The sequence below is a fragment of the Lithobates pipiens genome, unplaced genomic scaffold (assembly GCF_037356315.1).
Source record: "Lithobates pipiens isolate NorthernLeopardFrog02 unplaced genomic scaffold, aLitPip1_a1.2 Scaffold_25, whole genome shotgun sequence".
NCBI classification, from domain to species: Eukaryota; Metazoa; Chordata; class Amphibia; order Anura; family Ranidae; genus Lithobates; species Lithobates pipiens.
This window is the reverse complement of record NW_027507787.1, coordinates 220,088,487-220,108,101: the sequence shown is the minus strand read 5'-3', so window position 1 is coordinate 220,108,101 and position 19,615 is coordinate 220,088,487. Positions and strand designations below refer to the sequence as shown.

General features: G+C 42.0%; 1 protein-coding gene across 1 annotated transcript in view; it reads right to left on the bottom strand.

Annotated features, from left to right (window-relative positions):
- The window catches only part of INPP5A (inositol polyphosphate-5-phosphatase A), a 633,009-nt gene that overhangs the window by 279,029 nt on the left and 334,365 nt on the right, over positions 1–19,615 (bottom strand). Inside the window, exon 5 of the mRNA XM_077453801.1 lies at positions 5,862–5,925. Coding sequence (XP_077309927.1) covers positions 5,862–5,925 — 64 coding nt within the window. The remainder of the gene's footprint in view (positions 1–5,861; positions 5,926–19,615) is intronic.

Sequence of the window (19,615 nt, the reverse complement as noted above, 5' to 3'; positions counted from 1 at the left end):
CGGTGCCGCGCTCAGTGCGCGCCGCTGTCTATGGCGCCGTGGACAGCGGTGCCTGTCTTTCGGTAAATATCTCGGAGATATTTCTTGGACCTACAGGTAAGCCTTAATCTAGGGTTACCTGTAGGTCAAAGTGTGTTGTAAGGGTTTACAACCACTTTAAGTAATTACTTAATGGGTTATAGGCCACCTTCAGGTGTTGACACCGATGTACCCAATCACTCCCTATATAACCCCTCCTCCTTGCAGGAGCACATCAGTTTTTGTAGCAAAGAAATATACTTAAAACCCAAAAGAGTGGAGGGACCTCTGTGCCCCATGATGTACTCCAAGAAAAGGATTTTACAGGTAAGCTGTAATAAAAATTCTATATTCTTTATGGTACATCATGGGACACAGAGCCTTAAGCAATTACTTAATGGGACGTCCCATAGCAATGCTACTTGAGGGGAGGGAGAGAAAACCCGCAGGGTATTCCCACACTTGAGGGCTTATACTGCTGCCTACAGCACACTGCACCCGAAGGCGATATCCTCATACCTCCTTTCATCCACCTGATAACATTTTGTGAATGTATGCACTAAAGACAAAGTTGCGGCCTTACAGATCTGAGCCATGGAGACCTGGTGATATACCGTATTTATCGGCATATAACATGCACCCCAAATTTAGGAGGGAATTTAAAAGAAAAAAACTTTTAGGAGGGAAGTTTAAGGAAAAAAAAAAACTTACATTTAAATGCCCATCAATGCAGCCTTGTCAATGTCAATTGCAGCCTTCCATTGCAGCCTTGTCAGTGTCAATTGCAGCCTTCCATTGCAGCCTTGTCAGTGTCAATTGCCGCCTTCCATTGCAGCCTTGTCAGTAATTTGCCGCCTTCCATTGCAGCCTTGTCAGTAATTTGCCGCCTTCCATTGCAGCCTTGTCAGTAATTTGCCGCCTTCCATTGCAGCCTTGTCAGTAATTTGCCGCCTTCCATTGCAGCCTTGTCAGTAATTTGCCGCCTTCCATTGCAGCCTTGTCAGTAATTTGCCGCCTTCCATTGCAGCCTTGTCAGTAATTTGCCGCCTTCCATTGCAGCCTTGTCAGTAATTTGCCGCCTTCCATTGCAGCCTTGTCAGTAATTTGCCGCCTTCCATTGCAGCCTTGTCAGTAATTTGCCGCCTTCCATTGCAGCCTTCTCAGTAATTTGCCGCCTTCCATTGCAGCCTTCTCAGTAATTTGCCGCCAGTCATTTGCAGCCTTGCCAGTCATTTGCAGCCTTGCCAGTCATTTGCAGCCTTGCCAGTCAGTGTGTTTGCCGTTTAAAAATGGTGCAGCCGAGATACAGAGCGGATGTCCTGTGTATCTTGGCGGCACTCGGTAGTTCTCGGTTGCCTTCGGGTGTTTTCGGCTGTTCCCGCCTATTTTCGGCCACACTCACCCATTCTCTGTGGCTTTCCGAAAGTCACCGAGAACGGCTGAAAATGGCCGAGAACGGCCGAAGATAGCCGAGAATACCCGGAAGCCGCAGAGAGCGGCAGAAGGGGATAGAAACAGCGGGGGATCGGCGTATAACACGCACGCCCCCGATTTCCCCCTGATTTTAGGGGGAAAAAAGTGTGTGTTATACGCCGATAAATATGGTACTTCCCAAGAAGCACTAACCGCCCTGGAAGAGTGCACCTCAACTTGAAAAGGGGAAGCTTACCACTTAAATTATAAGTAAGAATTATAACTTGCCGAATCCACTTGGCAACAGTGGATCTCGACGCTGCCTGTCCCATCTTAGAATTCTCTGACAGAATAAATACGACATCAGTCTTAAGAATCTGAGCAGTTGTCTTTAAATAGATTCTCACTGCTCTCACCACATCAAGACAATGTAGTAACTTTTCTTCCCTGGAAAATGGTTTTGGAAAAAAAACAATGGCAGGACAATATCTGACCCGGAAAGCCCACGTTTCTTCAGAATGTGAGTTTCAATAGCCAGGCAGTTAAATTGAGCTTTTCCTTTCCCAGTAGATGCTTTGTAAAGAGAAATGCGTCAGGTTGAGCCAAGGACCAGACATACAGTACAGTCATGCATGAGCAGCTGAACATATAGAAGTTTATAGCGATACGCTGCTTTTTTTTACCTTTAAGAAAAAAAAAAAACGTTTTTGTATGCTGTAGTGTTGCTGTGTTTTTTTACATACCCCTTTGGTTGTTGGCCATGTGTGGGCTTTTTAAGAAGCTTTGATGTGTTAAAACCTATTGCACTATATAATTTTTTTTTGCCCTATATGGTGGATGGAGGAAGATTTTTGGCGCACTCACAGCCATTGAAGCAAGGCGAGTAGTGTGGATAGAAAAACAGCTGAGCATGAAGCAGGAGAGTGATCACCTTTGATTGGAGAGCAGATTGTCCTTGCTGAGGAAGAGAGTGGGATATCGCTAGGTGTGGAGGGTTCATTCTGATATATGCCCATTTGATCCTTGGATCTGGTAAGTGGCCATTTGGTCATTTTCATATATCGCTTGCAGGATTACATGCGGATGCTGTATTAGAAGAAATAGAGCAAAGAAAAAAACTGTTGCCGTTCAGTTAAAGTTTGTTTATTTTCCACCATTTGGGAAGGAATTCTTTGAAGTTTTTTGCTTTGACCCTGCAAGAAATATGGACTTATAAACATAGCCACCATTAAAGTAGTTGTAAACCCTTACAAACAACTTTGACCTACAGGTAAGCCTAGATTAAGGCTTACCTGTAGGTCCAAGAAAAATCTCCTAATACCTGAAGACAGCCACCGCTGTCTACGGCGCATGTGCCGTAGACAGTGGCGCGCAGGCGCACTGGGTAAGCCGCAGATCGCGGCGATATGCTGCGAGTGTCAGCTCCCGTGCGCATGCGCGGAAGTGACGTCATCGCTGCTCCGGCGAATCACAGCGCCGGAGCAGCGAGACCCACCAAGAAGATGGACGCTCGGAACTACAGGGGACAGCAGTGACTTCGCTGGCTCCTGTGTCAGGTAAGTGACACATAATGGACTACTATGCGATGCATAGTAGTCCATTATGCTTTACCTTTGCAGGGAATGAAAGAGGAATGTGTTCATACGCTGTGGACATTTGTTTAATTTATTCACATAACACTGTTTAGTTATTTATGGATTCAGTCATTGGGTAACTTAAAGAAGAAAAAAAGGATTTTTAGTTGCAGAAACTAGCAATGTTTCATCACCTTTTTTTCCCCACATACCTTTGTACATTGTTGCACATTGTGTTTATTTGAGGTCATTTGTACCTCGTTAATCAATTATCAGCGGTTGGTGCAGATTTTTCCCTTTTAAGCAAATTTAGCGTTTGTAAAGTAGGATGGAATATCGGCCCCTGTGAGAACAGGTCTGGCCTTAGTGGAAGGGACCACGGACCCTCCACTACCATCTTTATGATACCTGCATACCATGACCTTCTGTGCCATGCTGGTACTGCCAGAATTACCGGTTTTCTTTCCAGCTTGATCCTGCAAAGAATTCAAGGCAGCAATTGAATAGGGGGAAGACATAGAGCTGTGAGAACTGATGCTATGGTATCACCAACGCATCTGTTCTGCATGCAAATTAATCCTTTGTTCTGGACACAAAGTTGACTAACTTTATGCTGAAATGGACGCTAGAAGATCTACATCCGGAGTCCCCCATCTCTGACAAACAGCCTGAACATATGTCGGGGTGAAGAAACCATTCCCCTGGGAATAAGCTGCTGGCGACTTAAGTAGTCCCTGTGCCAATTTTCTATTCGAGGAATGAAGACTGCCGATGGGCAGAAAGAAATATTCCGTGCCCAAGTTAGAATATGGTTCACCTCTCTCTGCACGGAGAGACTCTTGGTGCCCCCTTGGTGATTGATATAGGCCACAGTGATGGCATTAACAGATTGCATCCTGTCAGGACAATCCCTTAACTTGGAAGCCCAAGCTTTCAGGGCCAGCCGCACTGCCTGAATCTCTAGGATGTTGATTGGCAAGGCTCTTTCAGTTCTTGAACACTGTCCTTAGACAGTTATCTGGAAAGTAGTAATGACAGAGAAGACAAGTGGTCTGAAGGATTTACCTTTTAGCAGATTCTTTAGTAACCACAAATTGAGGCTTTGGAACACCCTTGGGGACAGCCGTATTGGCAAGTCCAAAGCTTGGATTGTTTTGTTCCAAGCAAACAGAATACTGTTTTGCAACAGTCTTGAAATGGAACTGGGCATAGGGAATTGCTTTGAATAACGCCACCATCCTTTCTAACAATCTCATGCAAAGGTGAATGGGGAAATCTACTTTTGACCTCAACATCCGCGCCAACTCTCTTATGGAGTTGTTTCTTGCTTGGGCAAGAACACCCTTTTTCTGGGCTGTATCTATGAGCTGACCCAAATACTCCAGCTTTTTTAGCAGTTTTAAGAGAGACTTTACTAGGTCGAGAACGCAGCGCTAAACAAATGTGACTGGGTGAAATGACAATTAAGTCAACTCAAATAAACCAAAATGAAACTAAAATTAAACATGAATTTATGTGACATAAAAACATACACCAAAAAATATGGAGTAGTTATAATGAACCACAATAGTCCAATAACCAAATGTCCACGTGTAAAGTGTCCAATGAATGGAAAACTCTCTTCAGTCTACAACTGAAGCAGAAAACATGTGGTCAAGATGGATGAATCAGAGATGCGGATGGATCAAATATACACTGGTAAACATCTGAAAGATACACAAATGTGAAGATGTGTACTCTTACCATGCCAGGTGGACACACACAGCATACGACAGTGCGTCTAATACGCTTATAATGCTGAATCCCCAGTAATAAGGTGCCAAAATGGATGGTAATACAACGACTGACTCCAAGCCACTCACGGTTGAAAGATAATCCCAAATAGATGATTCCAGGGAGGCAGCAAGGGCCGGTCCACACAATAGGTGATAGTCAGAGGGTAACCATCAATACTCGGACATAAAGTAAAGCCCCAGTCGAAGACTATTCAGTCGAAAACGCACCTCCTGCTTCCCATATTGCTTTTATGGCAATTTTCGTAATCACTTTTACTATATACCCTACATTTTTTTTGTAAGGTATTTTTATTAAACCATCTTGGTTGACCTGTGCCACGCGGATTTTCCTTTTTCTTTATGTCCGAGTACTATATAAAAGCATATGTGGACTTTTTATAGTTCCTAGGCTTCTCCCCTTACATTAATCTCGCTGCAAGATACTGCTACAATAGCAGATCCAAAACATCACCCATCACGGCGGGCAGCGTAGTTAAACCTTAAAAGACCGGGTCCCTTTTAATAGGGGTTCCACTCCTTTGGACCTGTATTGCACCCCTCAAGACAACTTTAGGTAATGTAGCAAGACCAAAAAGAGACCTGGTTCCTAGGGTCCAGCCCTCAAAGGGAAGCTTTACAGGCAAAACCTTGTTCTTCTTATGCGAGGCCCGGGTACCATCCTGTGTCCGCAGTGGCATGGATGGATCCAGTTGTGGAGGTTTTTTTTAAATCCAGCATGGATCCCTCCTGGAGCTCCTCAGAGCACATATTCACTCGTGACCAACACCTTAGACACGGACGAAAAAAAAATGATATGCTCCTGGAAGGAGGCAGGGTTATATAGGGAGTGAACTTCCTTGATTGGGTATACCAGTGTCAAAACCTGAAAAGGTGGCCCATAACCCATTAAATAATTACTTAAGGCTCTGTGTCCTATGATGTACGATAAAGAAATAACTTTTTTTTTGTTTTGCCAGATTAATCCCACGCTAATTTAAAGTGGTTACTGAGCAGGATCATGATTTTCTAAGCTGTGAATTAACTATAGCAAATCAAGAATCAAACAAACCAAAAGGCTTACCTTTAAAGTCATACTGATATACGTTCTTTAATGACTCATGAAGAAAGTAAAAGCTTCCCAGTGCCTGAAAAAAAATAAGACATAAAATCAGTGACAACTTCAACATGCTGATCTCAAATCTGAGCCAAAATAAAATATGATTCGGTTCAAAAATATTCATAGCCAACTTGTACATATGCAGACAGAATATATATATATATATATATATATATATATATATATATATATATATATATATATATACACACACACACACACACACACACACATACATACAAGGGAGGGAGGGAGGGAGGGAGGGAGGGAGGGAGGGGAGGGAGGGAGGGAGGGGAGGGAGGGAGGGAGGGAGGGAGGGAGGGAGGGGAGGGGGGAAGGGAGGGAGGGAGGGGAGGGGGGAAGGGAGGGAGGGAGGGAGGGAGGGAGGGAGGGGGGAAGGGAAGGGAGGGAGGGAGGGGGGAAGGGAGGGAGGGAGGGAGGGAGGGAGGGAGGGAGGGAGGGAGGGAGGGAGGGGGGAAGGGAAGGGAGGGAGGGAGGGGGGAAGGGAAGGGAGGGAGGGAGGGGGGAAGGGAAGGGAGGGAGGGAGGGAGAGGGGAAGGGAGGGGGGGGGAGGAAGGGAGGGAAGGGAGGGGTGGGAAGGAAGGGAGGGGTGGGAGGGGTGGGAAGAGAGGGAAGGGAAGAGAGGGAAGGGAAGAGAGGGAAGGGAAGAGAGGGAAGGGAAGAGAGGGAAGGGAAGAGAGGGAAGAAGAGAGGGAAGGGAAGAGAGGGAAGGGAAGAGAGGGAAGGGAAGAGAGGGAAGGGAAGAGAGGGAAGGGAAGAGAGGGAAGAAGAGAGGGAAGGGAAGAGAGGGAAGAAGAGAGGGAAGAAGAGAGGGAAGAAGAGAGGGAAGAAGAGAGGGAAGAAGAGAGGGAAGAAGAGAGGGAAGAAGAGAGGGAAGAAGAGAGGGAAGAAGAGAGGGAAGAAGAGAGGGAAGAAGAGAGGGAAGAAGAGAGGGAAGGGAAGAGAAGGGAAGAGAGGGTGGGGAAGGGAAGAGAAGGAAGATGGAAGCGAGCACACACCAGCCCACTGCCAACACACAAATGCTCACTTTCCCATGTGAATAATTTAAAAAATAAAAATAAAAATAAAAATGGATAATTGGTTTTATATTGATTAAGAAATTGTAAAACAGCAGCAACCTTGTCAACTGTGAAAATTTACAGGAAGAGGATTGCAGTTCAGGGCAGCCAACAAAATTTTTTAGGCCCCTTACACAGCTTTAGGCCTGGGCCTGCCCCCCCCCCCCCCCCCCCAGGCCTGACCACCAACATTCCACAGGGCTTGCCCACAGGCCATCCCACCTAATCCACCCCCCTCAATCCTGTATGTATGCCAGCCCCCCCACACACCTGTAGGTATGTCAGCCCCCCCTCACACCTGTATATATGTCAGCTCCCCACAAATCTGTAAAGACACAAGCCTCTGGCTCCTTCCTGTACACAAACATCACCCTCCCTTTCCTTGACAGCCTCTACTTGTAAAGGAAATCTTTCTACCTAGTCCCAGCTCATTTTCACAAATCTGACATGTTGCTGACAGAGGAATGCAATACAGGCAGCTCACACGAGGGGTGCACGTGCACATGTTAGCCAGAGGTGGCAGTAAGAAGCTTGATGTCTGAGCTCAATGACACAGAGCAGCAGAAGCTGCAAGATCGTTTCTATAGTGCACAACACGGGCTCCCCTTCACCCATCCTGCCTTTTTCTGGCCTGAGCGCGCCCCTCGGACCCCTTACAGTTGTATTGGCTGTACCCCCTTGATGGTGGCCCTGTCTACAGCACAAAAAAAATGCTGCATTGTGTCTTTTAACCACAAGAGTGACAGATGCCCAGCTGGCTGAAGGGTTTTGGCTGAGTGCTTCCTGCATAATGTATGACAAGCTGCACATCAACAGATTAAACATTTGCTGATTTCTCAAAAGTACCTACACGAGGTCCTGCCCATCTACTTGACATACGAGTTAATCCAAGAGAAGATATTGTCACACACTTAATTGATGGGAACATTTCATTGCGACCTAGGCATTCTGCTTCCGTTTTCTTCCGTTTTACTATCAAGCCTCAGGTTTGATCATATATGCAGATCCCTTTTATATGTCTCTCTCTTATTTTATATTTATGGTATGGAGTAATATCATTCAAAGTTTTTTGCAGATTAAAAAGATTTACACTACAAGTGTTTATTTTCTTTTAAACTAAGAATATTCTTATTCAATAATGAATAAAAAAAAAACATAATGCGATAAAAAAAAAAGAAAAAAAACAAAAAAAACAAAAAAAAAAAGACTGATCTGAGCAGGCTCCTACAGGTGCAAAATATAGGTATATTAGAATATGATGTTTTTCTAAGGTGTTTCCATGACCGCTATTTAAAAACGCCTCAAAATAGCCACAACTGTTTGCAGACTATTCTACTCCCAAAAATGATTCGGTCACAATTCAAGTATGACCATTCAGTAGATTATAAAAAAAATAAAAAATACACCCAATATGACCCAAGAAGAAATAATATGTGAGACATCAAGAGAGAAGGTATAAACCAGGGATATGCAATTAGCGGACCTCCAGCTGTTGCAAAACTACAAGTCCCATCATGCCTCTGCCTCTGGGTGTCATGCTTGTGGCTGTATAGTCTTGCTATGCCTCATGGGACTTGTTTAGAAGTGTGAATGATAGGTTATGGCGCTAAACCCAAAATATTGTATACCTGATATATATTATAACCTGTCTATGACAAGGAAATAAAACTAGTTTATATGGTGATCTATGTGCAAAACATATTATTGTGTAGCAAAAAACACTAATTCGGTGCTGAAATATTAATAATTAAAAAGTGGTGATAATTAATGTGTTAAACATGTGCTAACCATGTGCTAACACAAATGTGCCAATGAAATGAATATAGATTCAATTGCATATAACTATTACACATTATAAAATTCATTCAAAATTATTGTTTAAACATCATTGCGCGTGAGAAAAAACAAAAAACAAAAAAAAACAAAAAAAAAAAAAAAACTTTCAAACACACGTCCTAGGATCACTGAAAAAATGTCCCATGTAACAATGTCCCAAGTAGCAGTGAAATAAAGTAAAGTGATAAGTGCAAAAAGTGTCAATATCTTCAGAGAAAACGATCTTCCCTGGTGCGCCACCCAGTGCTGTGGTAATGTGAATGCTCTCACCAGAACTTATACCCCGGTGGGGTTGGATGGGCTTTCACAGTATGAGCCACTGTGCTGCTATCTGGCCTCTGCTGCTGGTACGCTGGGGGATAAATCAGGGATATGCAATTAGCGGACCTCCAGCTGTTGCAAAACTACAAGTCCCATCATGCCTCTGCCTCGGGGTGTCATGCTTGTGACTGTATAGTCTTTCTATGCCTCATGGGACTTGTAGTTCTGCAACAGCTGGAGGTCCGCTAATTGCACATCCCTGGTATAAACCATTTAAAGGTAATCATTAAAAACTTAATTACAGCAAGCAGGTAAAATTAAAAAAGCTTCCGCTACCAAGATCTAACCTCATTAAAAAAGTGATGATTTTAAAGCAAATATCTTGTACTTAAGCTTCTTGAAATTCTGAAAATTGTTCTGGTTACTAATAGTGGACAACTTCAACCAGTAAACCCGGTGGTAGACATTGTTGCTTTAGGTACAAAAAAACAAAAAAAAAAAATCAATTTTATCTAAAATAACTTGAAAACTACCAAACTAATTGCCATCTATTAAGTGTGTTCCATATATATTACAAATCTAACTTTGCTTTTGATGTTTTATTCAAAAATACATTTTAAACAATGGAACAAATTAAAAATGCAAAGGACAAAAATGATGGCACCCTTAGGGACAGTTCACACCAGATGCAGTTCCATGCATTTCCGTGCAGTTATACTGCGGCAGGTTGGCTCCCCTGGGGAGCCGTCGTAGCTGTACGTCAGCTTTTTAGGATGCTGTAGCAGGAACGTGCATGCACCCACAGCAAGTCCCCGTAGCCCATGTGCATGCAAGATGACCACTGGGCAATCGCTCATGACAGAGCGAGAACTGGGATCAGTGTGTGTAAACACACAAATCCCGGTTCTGTCAGGGGAGAGGAGAGAGATAGTGTGTTCCTACTAACTAGTCAGACAAATTCCACCTACAATTAGAAACACATACGGAACACAGTTAACCCCTTCCCTGGCAGTGACATTTATACAGTAATCAGTGGCTATTTTTAGCTCTGATCGCTGTATAAATGTCACTGGTCCCAAAAAAGTGTCAAAAGTGTATGTGTCCGTCGCAATGTTGCAGTCCTGATATAAAAAAAAAAAAAAACACAGATCATCGCCATTACTAGAAAAAAAAATGCTATAAATCTATCCTCTATTTTGTAGACGCTATAACTTTTGCGCAAAGCAATCAATATATGCTTATTGCGATTTTTTTTACAATGATATTTGTATAATACATATCGGCCTAAACTGATGAAGAATTTTTTTTTTGGGGGGGGGATATTTAGAATAGCAAAAAATACAGAATCTTGTGTTTTTTTCAAGATTGTCACTTTGTTTATAGTGGAAAAAAAAACAAAAAAAAAAAACGCAGAGGTGATCAAATACCACCAAAAGAAAGCTCTATTTGTGGGGAAAATAAAATTCCATAAATTTTGTTTGGGTACAACATCACACGACCACGCAATTGTCTGTTAAAACGACGCAGTGCTGTATCGCAAAAAATGGCCTAGTCAGGAAGGGGGCAAATCCTTCCAGGGCTGAAGCGGTTAAAAACCATAAATATGCAATTGCAAAGCTTTAGATAATTTCCCAACAAGTGGAAAACGACATCAGGCAACGTCGGGTCCACAAACAACCCAAGAATGAAGCATTTGAAAACCCCAAAGCTGGCTGCTAGGAAGACACCATGTGAGCACAGCCATCATTTTTCCTTCACCCTGGGGTATTGACAACAGGTCACAATACACTATCAAACACAGATCTACACAGAAAAGCTCTCCAAATTTACTTCTGCTCAGAGCAAACATGGAATGCATTACAGGATCACAATAATATGATAGTCTGAATATGAAAATAAATAGATGTCAAACAAATTGCCTATAATGACACAGAAACCGTAATTCATGCAGTCATAAAATCCATAATTAGCTAGCATGAATATTGAAAGTTAAAGTTCAACAGAACTTTCGAAATGTTTAACCTGCTCTATCAATACAGTTCAATGATTCCATTTGTTAATGGATGTGCCATAGATGGAATATTAATCAGGTTGGGGCCCGTGCTGACAGGAAGTGCTTATCTCCTGCCAGTCCCTTCAACCCAAGTGTGTGTCAACAGTATTTCTGTCACGTCTGACATTATTGATTACGTGTCCGTTTTCTTATAAAAACAATGAAAAAAATATTTTACATATTTATAAAGCAAACTGTCAGAAACACACATTAATTAGCCATTAGGAGAGACACAGTCTATTATACACCATCAGGAAACAGGCAAAGGCAACAGATTTGTGTGAAATTTACATTTACAGCATCCAAACATCATACGGAGCCAGTGCTCTTAGTGACTGTCAGCCATCTCATTCCCATTAGACATAATTTATGTAGCAATTATCTTCTAACACGATGAGGATGGGAGACAGCTTTCTATCCTTCAACTCAAAGCAACTGTTACAATAACATCTCATCATTCAATGACCTAACTGTCCACCCAGGCATGACTAAAAGCATATAAAAAGGTAGGGCAAGGTAGAAGAAAAAAATATATACATATCGATATTCTACACACACACATCTCAAAAGCAGATCAAAAACTTAATTTATTCCAGTAATTCAAAAAGTGAAATTCTAATTATTATACAGGATTTGGATAGCGCCAACAGTTTACATAGCGCTTTACAACTTGGAGGTAGACAGTAAAAATACAATACACTTTACTACAGTAGGAATCCTTAGAGCTTACAATCTAAGAGGGAAGGTCAAGAGATACAAGAGGTAATAACTGTGGGCGATGTGCTGATTGAGAATATAAATGTACAGTTGTTAGGTGGGGGCCAGATAGGCTTCCCTAAAGAGATGAGTTTTCAGGGATCGTCTGAAAGTGGATAAAGTAGGAGAAAATCGGGCAGACTGGGGTAGAGCATTCCAGAGGATAGGAGAGGCTCTGGAGAAGTCCTGAAGGCAAGCATGGGATGAGGTGACAAGGGAGTTAGAGAGCAGGTGGTCTTGGGAGGAGTGAAGAAAATGATTAGGTTGGTATTTTGAGACTAGGTTAGTGATGTAGCTAGGGGACAGGTTGGGGATAGCTTTGCAAGTTATAGTCAGTAGCTTGAATTAAATTCGGTGGCTGAGTAGCAGCCAATGGAGGGATTGGCAGAGGGGTATGGCGGACGCTGAGCGGTTTTGTAAGGTGGATGAGCCTGGCAGCAGCATTTATTACGGACTGAAATGGGGATAGCCTATTTAGAGGTAAGCAAATTAGGAGGGAGTTGCAGTAGTCGAGGCGGGAGATGACCAGGGAGTGGATTAGAAGCTTTGTGGTGACATTGGTTATTCTAAAGCTTCATTACACACAGAGTGATACATTTCAAGTGTTTCTCTTAATTTTGACGATTATAGCTTACAGCTAGTGAAAACCCAAAATTCAGTAGCTCAGAAAACTAGATTATTACACAAGACTAATAAAGGATTTTAAATGCAGAAATGTTGATTGTACGATGGCACTGCTGAGGTGTTATGGAAGCCCAGGTTTTTTATATAGCAACCTTCAGCTCATCTGCATTGTTGGGTCTAGTTTCTCATCTTCCTCTTGACAATACCTCACAGATTCTCTATGGGGTTTAAGGCGAGTTTGCTGGTCAATCAAGCACGGTGATACCATGATCAATAAACCAGGTATTGGTACTTTTGGCAGTGTGGGCAGATGTCAAGTCCTGCTGGAAAATGAAATCCACATCTCAATAAAGCTGGTCAGCAGAAGGAAACATTAAGTGCTCTAGAATTTCCCGGTAGAGGGCTGCACTGCCTTTGGACTTAAAGACAATGGACCAACACCAGTAGATGACATGGATCCCCAATTCATCACTATGGAAACTTCACACTGGACCTCATGCATCTTGGCTGCTGTGCCTCTCCACTCTTCCTCCAGACTCTGGGACCTTGATTTCCAAATAAAATGCTCAACTCGCTTTCATCCGAAAAGAGTACTTTGGACTGTTGAGCAAAAGTCCAGCGTTTTTTACCCCTTTGTCCAGGTAATACGCTTCTGATGTCGTCTCTGGTTCAGGATTGGCTTGACACAAGGAAAGCTACAGTTGTAGCCCATGTCCTGGATATGTGTGTGGTGGCTCTTGAAGCAGTGATACCAGCCGTAGTCCACTCCTTGTGAATCTTCCCCAAGATTCTTGAATAGCCTTTGCTTCACATTGCTCTCAAGGCTGACGTTAACCATGTTGCTTGTGTACCTTTTTCTACCACACTCTTTCCTTCCACTCAACTTTCCATTAATATGCTTGGATACAGCACTCTGAACAGCCACCTTCTTTAGCAATAACCTTTTGTGACGTACCCTCCTCCTTGTGGAGGGTGTCAATAACTGTATACTGGACTACTGTCAAGTTGCAGTCTTCCCCTCCATGTTTCACAGTAGGAACGGTGTACCTTTCATCATAGGCCTTGATGACTCCTCTCCGAAGGTAGCGTTTATGGTTGTGGCCAAAAAGCTCAGTTTTAGTCTCATCACTCCAAATTACTTTGTGCCAGAAGGTTTGAGGCTGGTCTCTGTGCTGTTTGGTGTATTGCAAGTGGGGCATTTGCATAGTAATGGCTTTCTTCTGGCGACTTGACCATGCAGCCCATCCTTCAAGTGCCTCCTTATTGTGCATGAAACAGCCACACCACATGTTTTCAGAGAGTCCTGTATTTCACCTGAAGTCATTGTTGGTCTACCTGACCGTGGTTTGGTTTCAACAGAACCCCTAATTTTCCAGTTCTTGATTAGCTTGAACACTGCCGATTGGCATTCTCAACTTCTTGGATATCCTTTTTATATCCCTTTTCTGTTTCATATAGTTCAACTACCTTTTCCCGCAGATCCTTTGACAATTCTTTTGCTTTCCCCATGACTTAGAATCAAGAAGTGTCAGTGCAGCACTGGATGAAAGATGCAAGGGTATCAGGAGTCCAGAAACACATTGACCTTTCATACACACACACTAATCACAAGCAATCAGATCACAGGTGAGGATGGTTACCTTTAATAGCCATTCAAACCCCTCTGTGTCAACTTGTGTGCATGTTATCAGGCCAAAATCACCAGGGTATGTAAACTTTTGATCAGGGTCATTTGGGAAGTTTCTGTTATTTAAAAAGAGCAAAAACTGTTGATTGATAATAAATGGCTTCAGCCAAACACTAACCATGAGGGAAAGAAGAGTTTTATGTGTTATCATTCATGTTCTCTGAAAAATGGCCAAGAAATCAAATTCTGCCAGGGTATGTAAACTTATGAGCACAATTGTATATACACACACACACACACACACACACACACACACACACACACACACACATACTCTCGCCAGCCTCTTTAGTAGGTACACCTGTTTAATAGCTTGGTAACACAAATGGATAATCAGCCAATCACATGGCAGCAACTCAATGCATTAAGGCATCTTGACATGGTAAAGACGACTTACTAAAGTTCAAACAGCCTCAGAATGGGGAAAATAGGGGATTTAAGCGACTTTGAACATGGCATGGTTGTTGGTGACAGATGGGCTGATCGGAGTACTTCAAAAACTGCTGATCTACTGGGATTTTCACGCACAACCATCTCTCAGGTTTACAGAAAATGGTCCAAAAAATTGAAAATATCCAGTGCTTTGTGCAGAATAAAATGCCTTATGTCAGGAGAATGGGAAGAGTGGTTTGAGATGATAGAAAAGCAACAGTAACTCAACCACTCATTACAACCAAGGCATGCAGAATACCATCTCTGAACACACAACACATCGAACCTTGAAACAGTTGGGCTACAGCAGCAGAAGACCAAATTGGGTGCCACTCGGGTAAGCTAAAAACAGAAAACGGAGGCTACAATTTGCACAGGCTCACCAAAATTTGGACAATAGAAGATTGAAAAAATGTTTGCCTGGTCTGAGGAGTCTTGATTTCAGCTGCGACATTCAGATGGTAGGGTCAAAATTTGGCGTGAACATGAAAGCATGGATCCATCCTGCCTTGTATAAATGGTTCAGGCTGGTGGTGGTGTAATAGTGTGGGGGGGATCTTTTCTTGACACGCCTTGGGGCCCTTAGTACCAACTGAGCATCGTTTAAACTCCACGGCCTGAGAATTGTTGCTGACCCTGGCCATCCCTTTATGACTACAGTGTACCCATCTTCTGATGGCTCCTTCCAGCAGGATAATGCACCATGTCACAAAGCTCCAATCATCTCACCACTGGACAATGAAGTCACTGTATTCCAATGGCCTCCACAGTCACCACATCTCATCCAATAGAGAACCTTTGGGATGTGGTAGATCATAGAAGTGCAGCCGACAAATCTGCAGCAACTGCGTGATGCTATTATGTCACTATGGACCAAAATCTCTGAGGAATGTTTCCAACGCCTTGCTGAATCTATGCCGTGAAGCATGAAGGAAGTTCTAAGTCCAGCCGGTACTAGCAAGGTGTTCCTAATAAAGTGGCAGGTGTGTGTGTGTGTATATGTGTGTATGTGTGTATGTGTGTATGTGTGTGTGTATATATATATATATATATATATATATATATATATATATATATATATATATATATATATATATATATATATATATATATATATATATATATATATATATATATATATATATACACACACACACACACACACATACATACACAAACACACTATTTTTGGCAAGATTTTTGCACTTTAAATACACATAACAAAATGCTTTCAACTATATATTTAACAGACCAAAAAGGGAGTAAATAACAGAAGTTCATTGTTAAGGCTCACATCCACTTTAATTCCCACAATATCGATCCATTGCAGTTTTGTTACACAGACAGCTTAGCTGGCCAGCTCAGTAGATTGTTTCAAAAAGAGAGCTGGATGCATTCCTAAATGCACAAAAAAAAATAACTGGATATTGACATTTATAGGTAATAAACACAAAAGATTGTTGATCCAGGTAATATCAGATTCCCTTCTGGGGATCAGGAAGGACTTGATTTTTCCCCTGCTGGAGTAAATTGGACCATGCTTTTAGTTTAGTTTCTTTCCTTCCTCTGAATCAACTGTGGGTATCGGAACCTGCATTTGGAGTTTTTTTTATTTATGCCATTTTTTAATGGTTAAACTAGATGGACTTGTGTTTTTTTTTTTTTCAACCGTACTATGTAATTAGTATGTAATAAATTTGTAAAAATACGATTTATAATAATGTGGCAATGAACTTATCCAGGTTTTAAAACAAACCCCACCAAAATGCATACAAAATATAGGTGGGAAGAGCCAGTCTTAAAACACAATGATTTGATAGATATTCGATTTATTCCATGATCTACACTAATTACAGGATGTCTTGACCCGAAAAATATATTTTATATACACATTAAAGAATAGCAGAAAATTTTACCTTTTTAACAGTCATTTAGTAAATATGCTATTAACCACTTGCTTACTGGGCACTTAAACCCCCCTCAGTCCCAGACCAATTTTCAGCTTTCAGTGCTCTCACATTTTGAATGACAATTACTCAGTCATGCAACACTGTAACCAAATGATTTTTTTGTCCTTTTCTTCATACCAATAGAGCTTTCTTTTGGTGGTATTTGATCACCTCTCGGTTTTTTATTTTCTGCGCTATAAATGAAAAAAGACCGAAAATTTTGAAAAAAAATGAATTTTTCTTCGTTTCTGTGACAAAATTTAGCAAATTAGCAATTTTTCTTCATAAATTTTGGCCACAATTTATACTACTACACATCTTTGGTAAAAATAACCCAAATTTTTGCATATTATATGATCTGTGTGAAATTTATAGAGTCTACAAGCTATGGTGCAAATCATAAAGATTTGCAAAAAAAGATCACATCTGATGTACTAAGGCCTATCTCCATTCTTGAGACCCTAACAAGCCAGGAAAGTACAAATGCCCCCCAAATGACCCCTTTTTGGAAAGTAGACATTCCAATGTATTTAGTAAGAGGCATGGTTAGTTATTTTAAGTTGTCATTTTTTCCCATAATTCTTTGCAAAATGACGATTTTTTTTTTTTTTTTCACAAAATTTTCATTGTAATAGCTTATTTCTCCCACACGGAATGTGCATACCACAAATAACACCCCAAAATACATTCTTCTACTCCTCCTGAGTATAACGATACCACATGTGTGAGACTTTTACACAGCCTGACCACATACAGAGGCCTAATTTTGAAGTAGCACCTTCAGGCATTCTAGGAGCATAAATTACACATTTCATTTCTCAACCACCTATTACAGTTTTGAAGGCCCTGGAACACCAGGGCAATGGAAACGTCCAGAAAATGACCCCATTTTGGAAAGCTAACACCCCAACGTATAATCTATGAGGCATAATGAGTCTTTTCAATGGTTCATTTTTTTCCAGAAGTTTTCGGAAAATGTGGAAAAAAATGAAAACGCATTTTTTTTTACACAAAGTTGTCCGTTTATAAGATATTTCCAACGCATAGCATTTACATAGCAAAAATAACACCCCAAAATACGTTCTACTACTCCTCCTGAGTATAACGATACCAAATGTGTGAGACTTTTACACAGCCTGACCACATACAGAGGCCTAATTTTGAAGTAGCACATTCAGGCATTCTAAGAGCATAAATTACACATTTCATTTCTCAATCACCTATTACAGTTTTGAAGGCCCTGGAACACCAGGGCAATGGAAACGTCCAGAAAACGACCCCATTTTGGAAAGCTAACACCCCAACGTATAATCTATGAGGCATAATGAGTCTTTTCAATGGTTCATTTTTTTCCAGAAGTTTTCGGAAAATGTGGAAAAAAATGAAAACGCATTTTTTTTTTACACAAAGTTGTCCGTTTATAAGATATTTCCAACGCATAGCATTTACATAGCAAAAATAACACCCCAAAATACGTTCTACTACTCCTCCTGAGTATAACGATACCACATGTGTGAGACTTTTACACAGCCTGACCAAATACAGAGGCGCAACATGCAAGAAACACCGTCGGCGTTCCAGGGACACATAGCCTGCACATACCAAGAATTACACCCCCAAATACATTATGCTGAGCAAAGGGTAAAGAAAAGATTACCTGTGGTTTTAGAAGCGCAGTTGTCCACAGGAGGATATCACTGGTCCAGGCAGCAGGCAGGGACTTGGTCAGCAACAGCGAACACAGTTTTTCAGGCAGCAGGCAGGGATACTGTCCATATTACAGTCCAGGGTTAGTGCAGAGATGTCAGCAGTGCCAAAAATATTGGTCCTGGTAGTAGGCAGGTCCTTGTGGTGTGGTCAGTGCGGCATGATGGCAGTAAGTCCTACAGGCAGCAGACAAAAGTAGAGCCTCGTTCAGGACAGAATGGGGATAGGGGTAGAGGCTTCTCCCTCCCAAATCTCTTTGAAGCCTCCGAGTCTCCAGACCCTAATCTAGGAATAAGAAAACAAAGAAAATTGTTTTCTTCTTCCAGAAAAACTATACTGGAGCCCCTCACATATGTGAGACCCCGTGTTGAATCCCACTAGTCCAGTTGCAGAATACAAGATCAGTCCAAGAGGCAGGCAAATATCGTGGTCAAACAGTCCAAGGTCAGTTCCAGATCAGGCAGAGATATATACAGAATAGTTAGACAGAAGCATGGTCGAATAACAGTCCAGGGTCAGTTCCAGATGAGGCAGAGGTATGTACAGAATCGTTAGGCAGAAGCGTGGTCGAATAACAGTCCAGGGTCAGTTCCAGATCAGGCAGCGGTATGTACAGAATCGGCAGGCATAAGAGTGGTCAAATAACAAGCCAGGGTCCGTTACAGAGCAGGCAGTGGCATAAGGGGTGTGAAGGTGTATGAAGGCAGGAACTGAGGATTATGTTTACCATACTTCACTAAAAATTTATTGAAGTATGGTAACGCCGAAAACAGTCGCCTATACAGAGGCCTGGTTGGGAAGGACATTGTGCACAATAATAAGATGTGTCTTTTCTGACTCCTGCTTTGGTACACACCTTACATCTTTTTTGGCGTCTTTTGCCTGCTGGTGTGGGGGGAATTTTATCCGGAAAGTGGCGCTCGGAGAGTCGACTTACAACGTCTGATCGGATATTTTCTGGTGGGCCGTTTGGGAAAATAAGGGCTGTGAAAACTTCCTCCTGGTAGCCAAAGAAACGTTTGGGGTTTTGGGTGGCGTTGCTGTAAATTACATATGAATTGTAAATGGCCAATTGAAAAAAATAAATTACTACTTTTTTGTACCAATGATATGTCCGTCTTGAGACCAGATATGGTTCCATCATTTGGTCGTTGAAGTCGACTCCTCCCATGAACAAATTATACTCTGAAATACATTTGGGTTTCTTTACGGGGCCATTCCTTCTGGGGATTTCTACGAAGGTATCGTTGTGGATAGAAGATGACATGTACACATCTCTTCTGTCCCTCCACTTCACTGCCAGAACCTCCTCGTTTCTTAGACTTGCGGTTTCT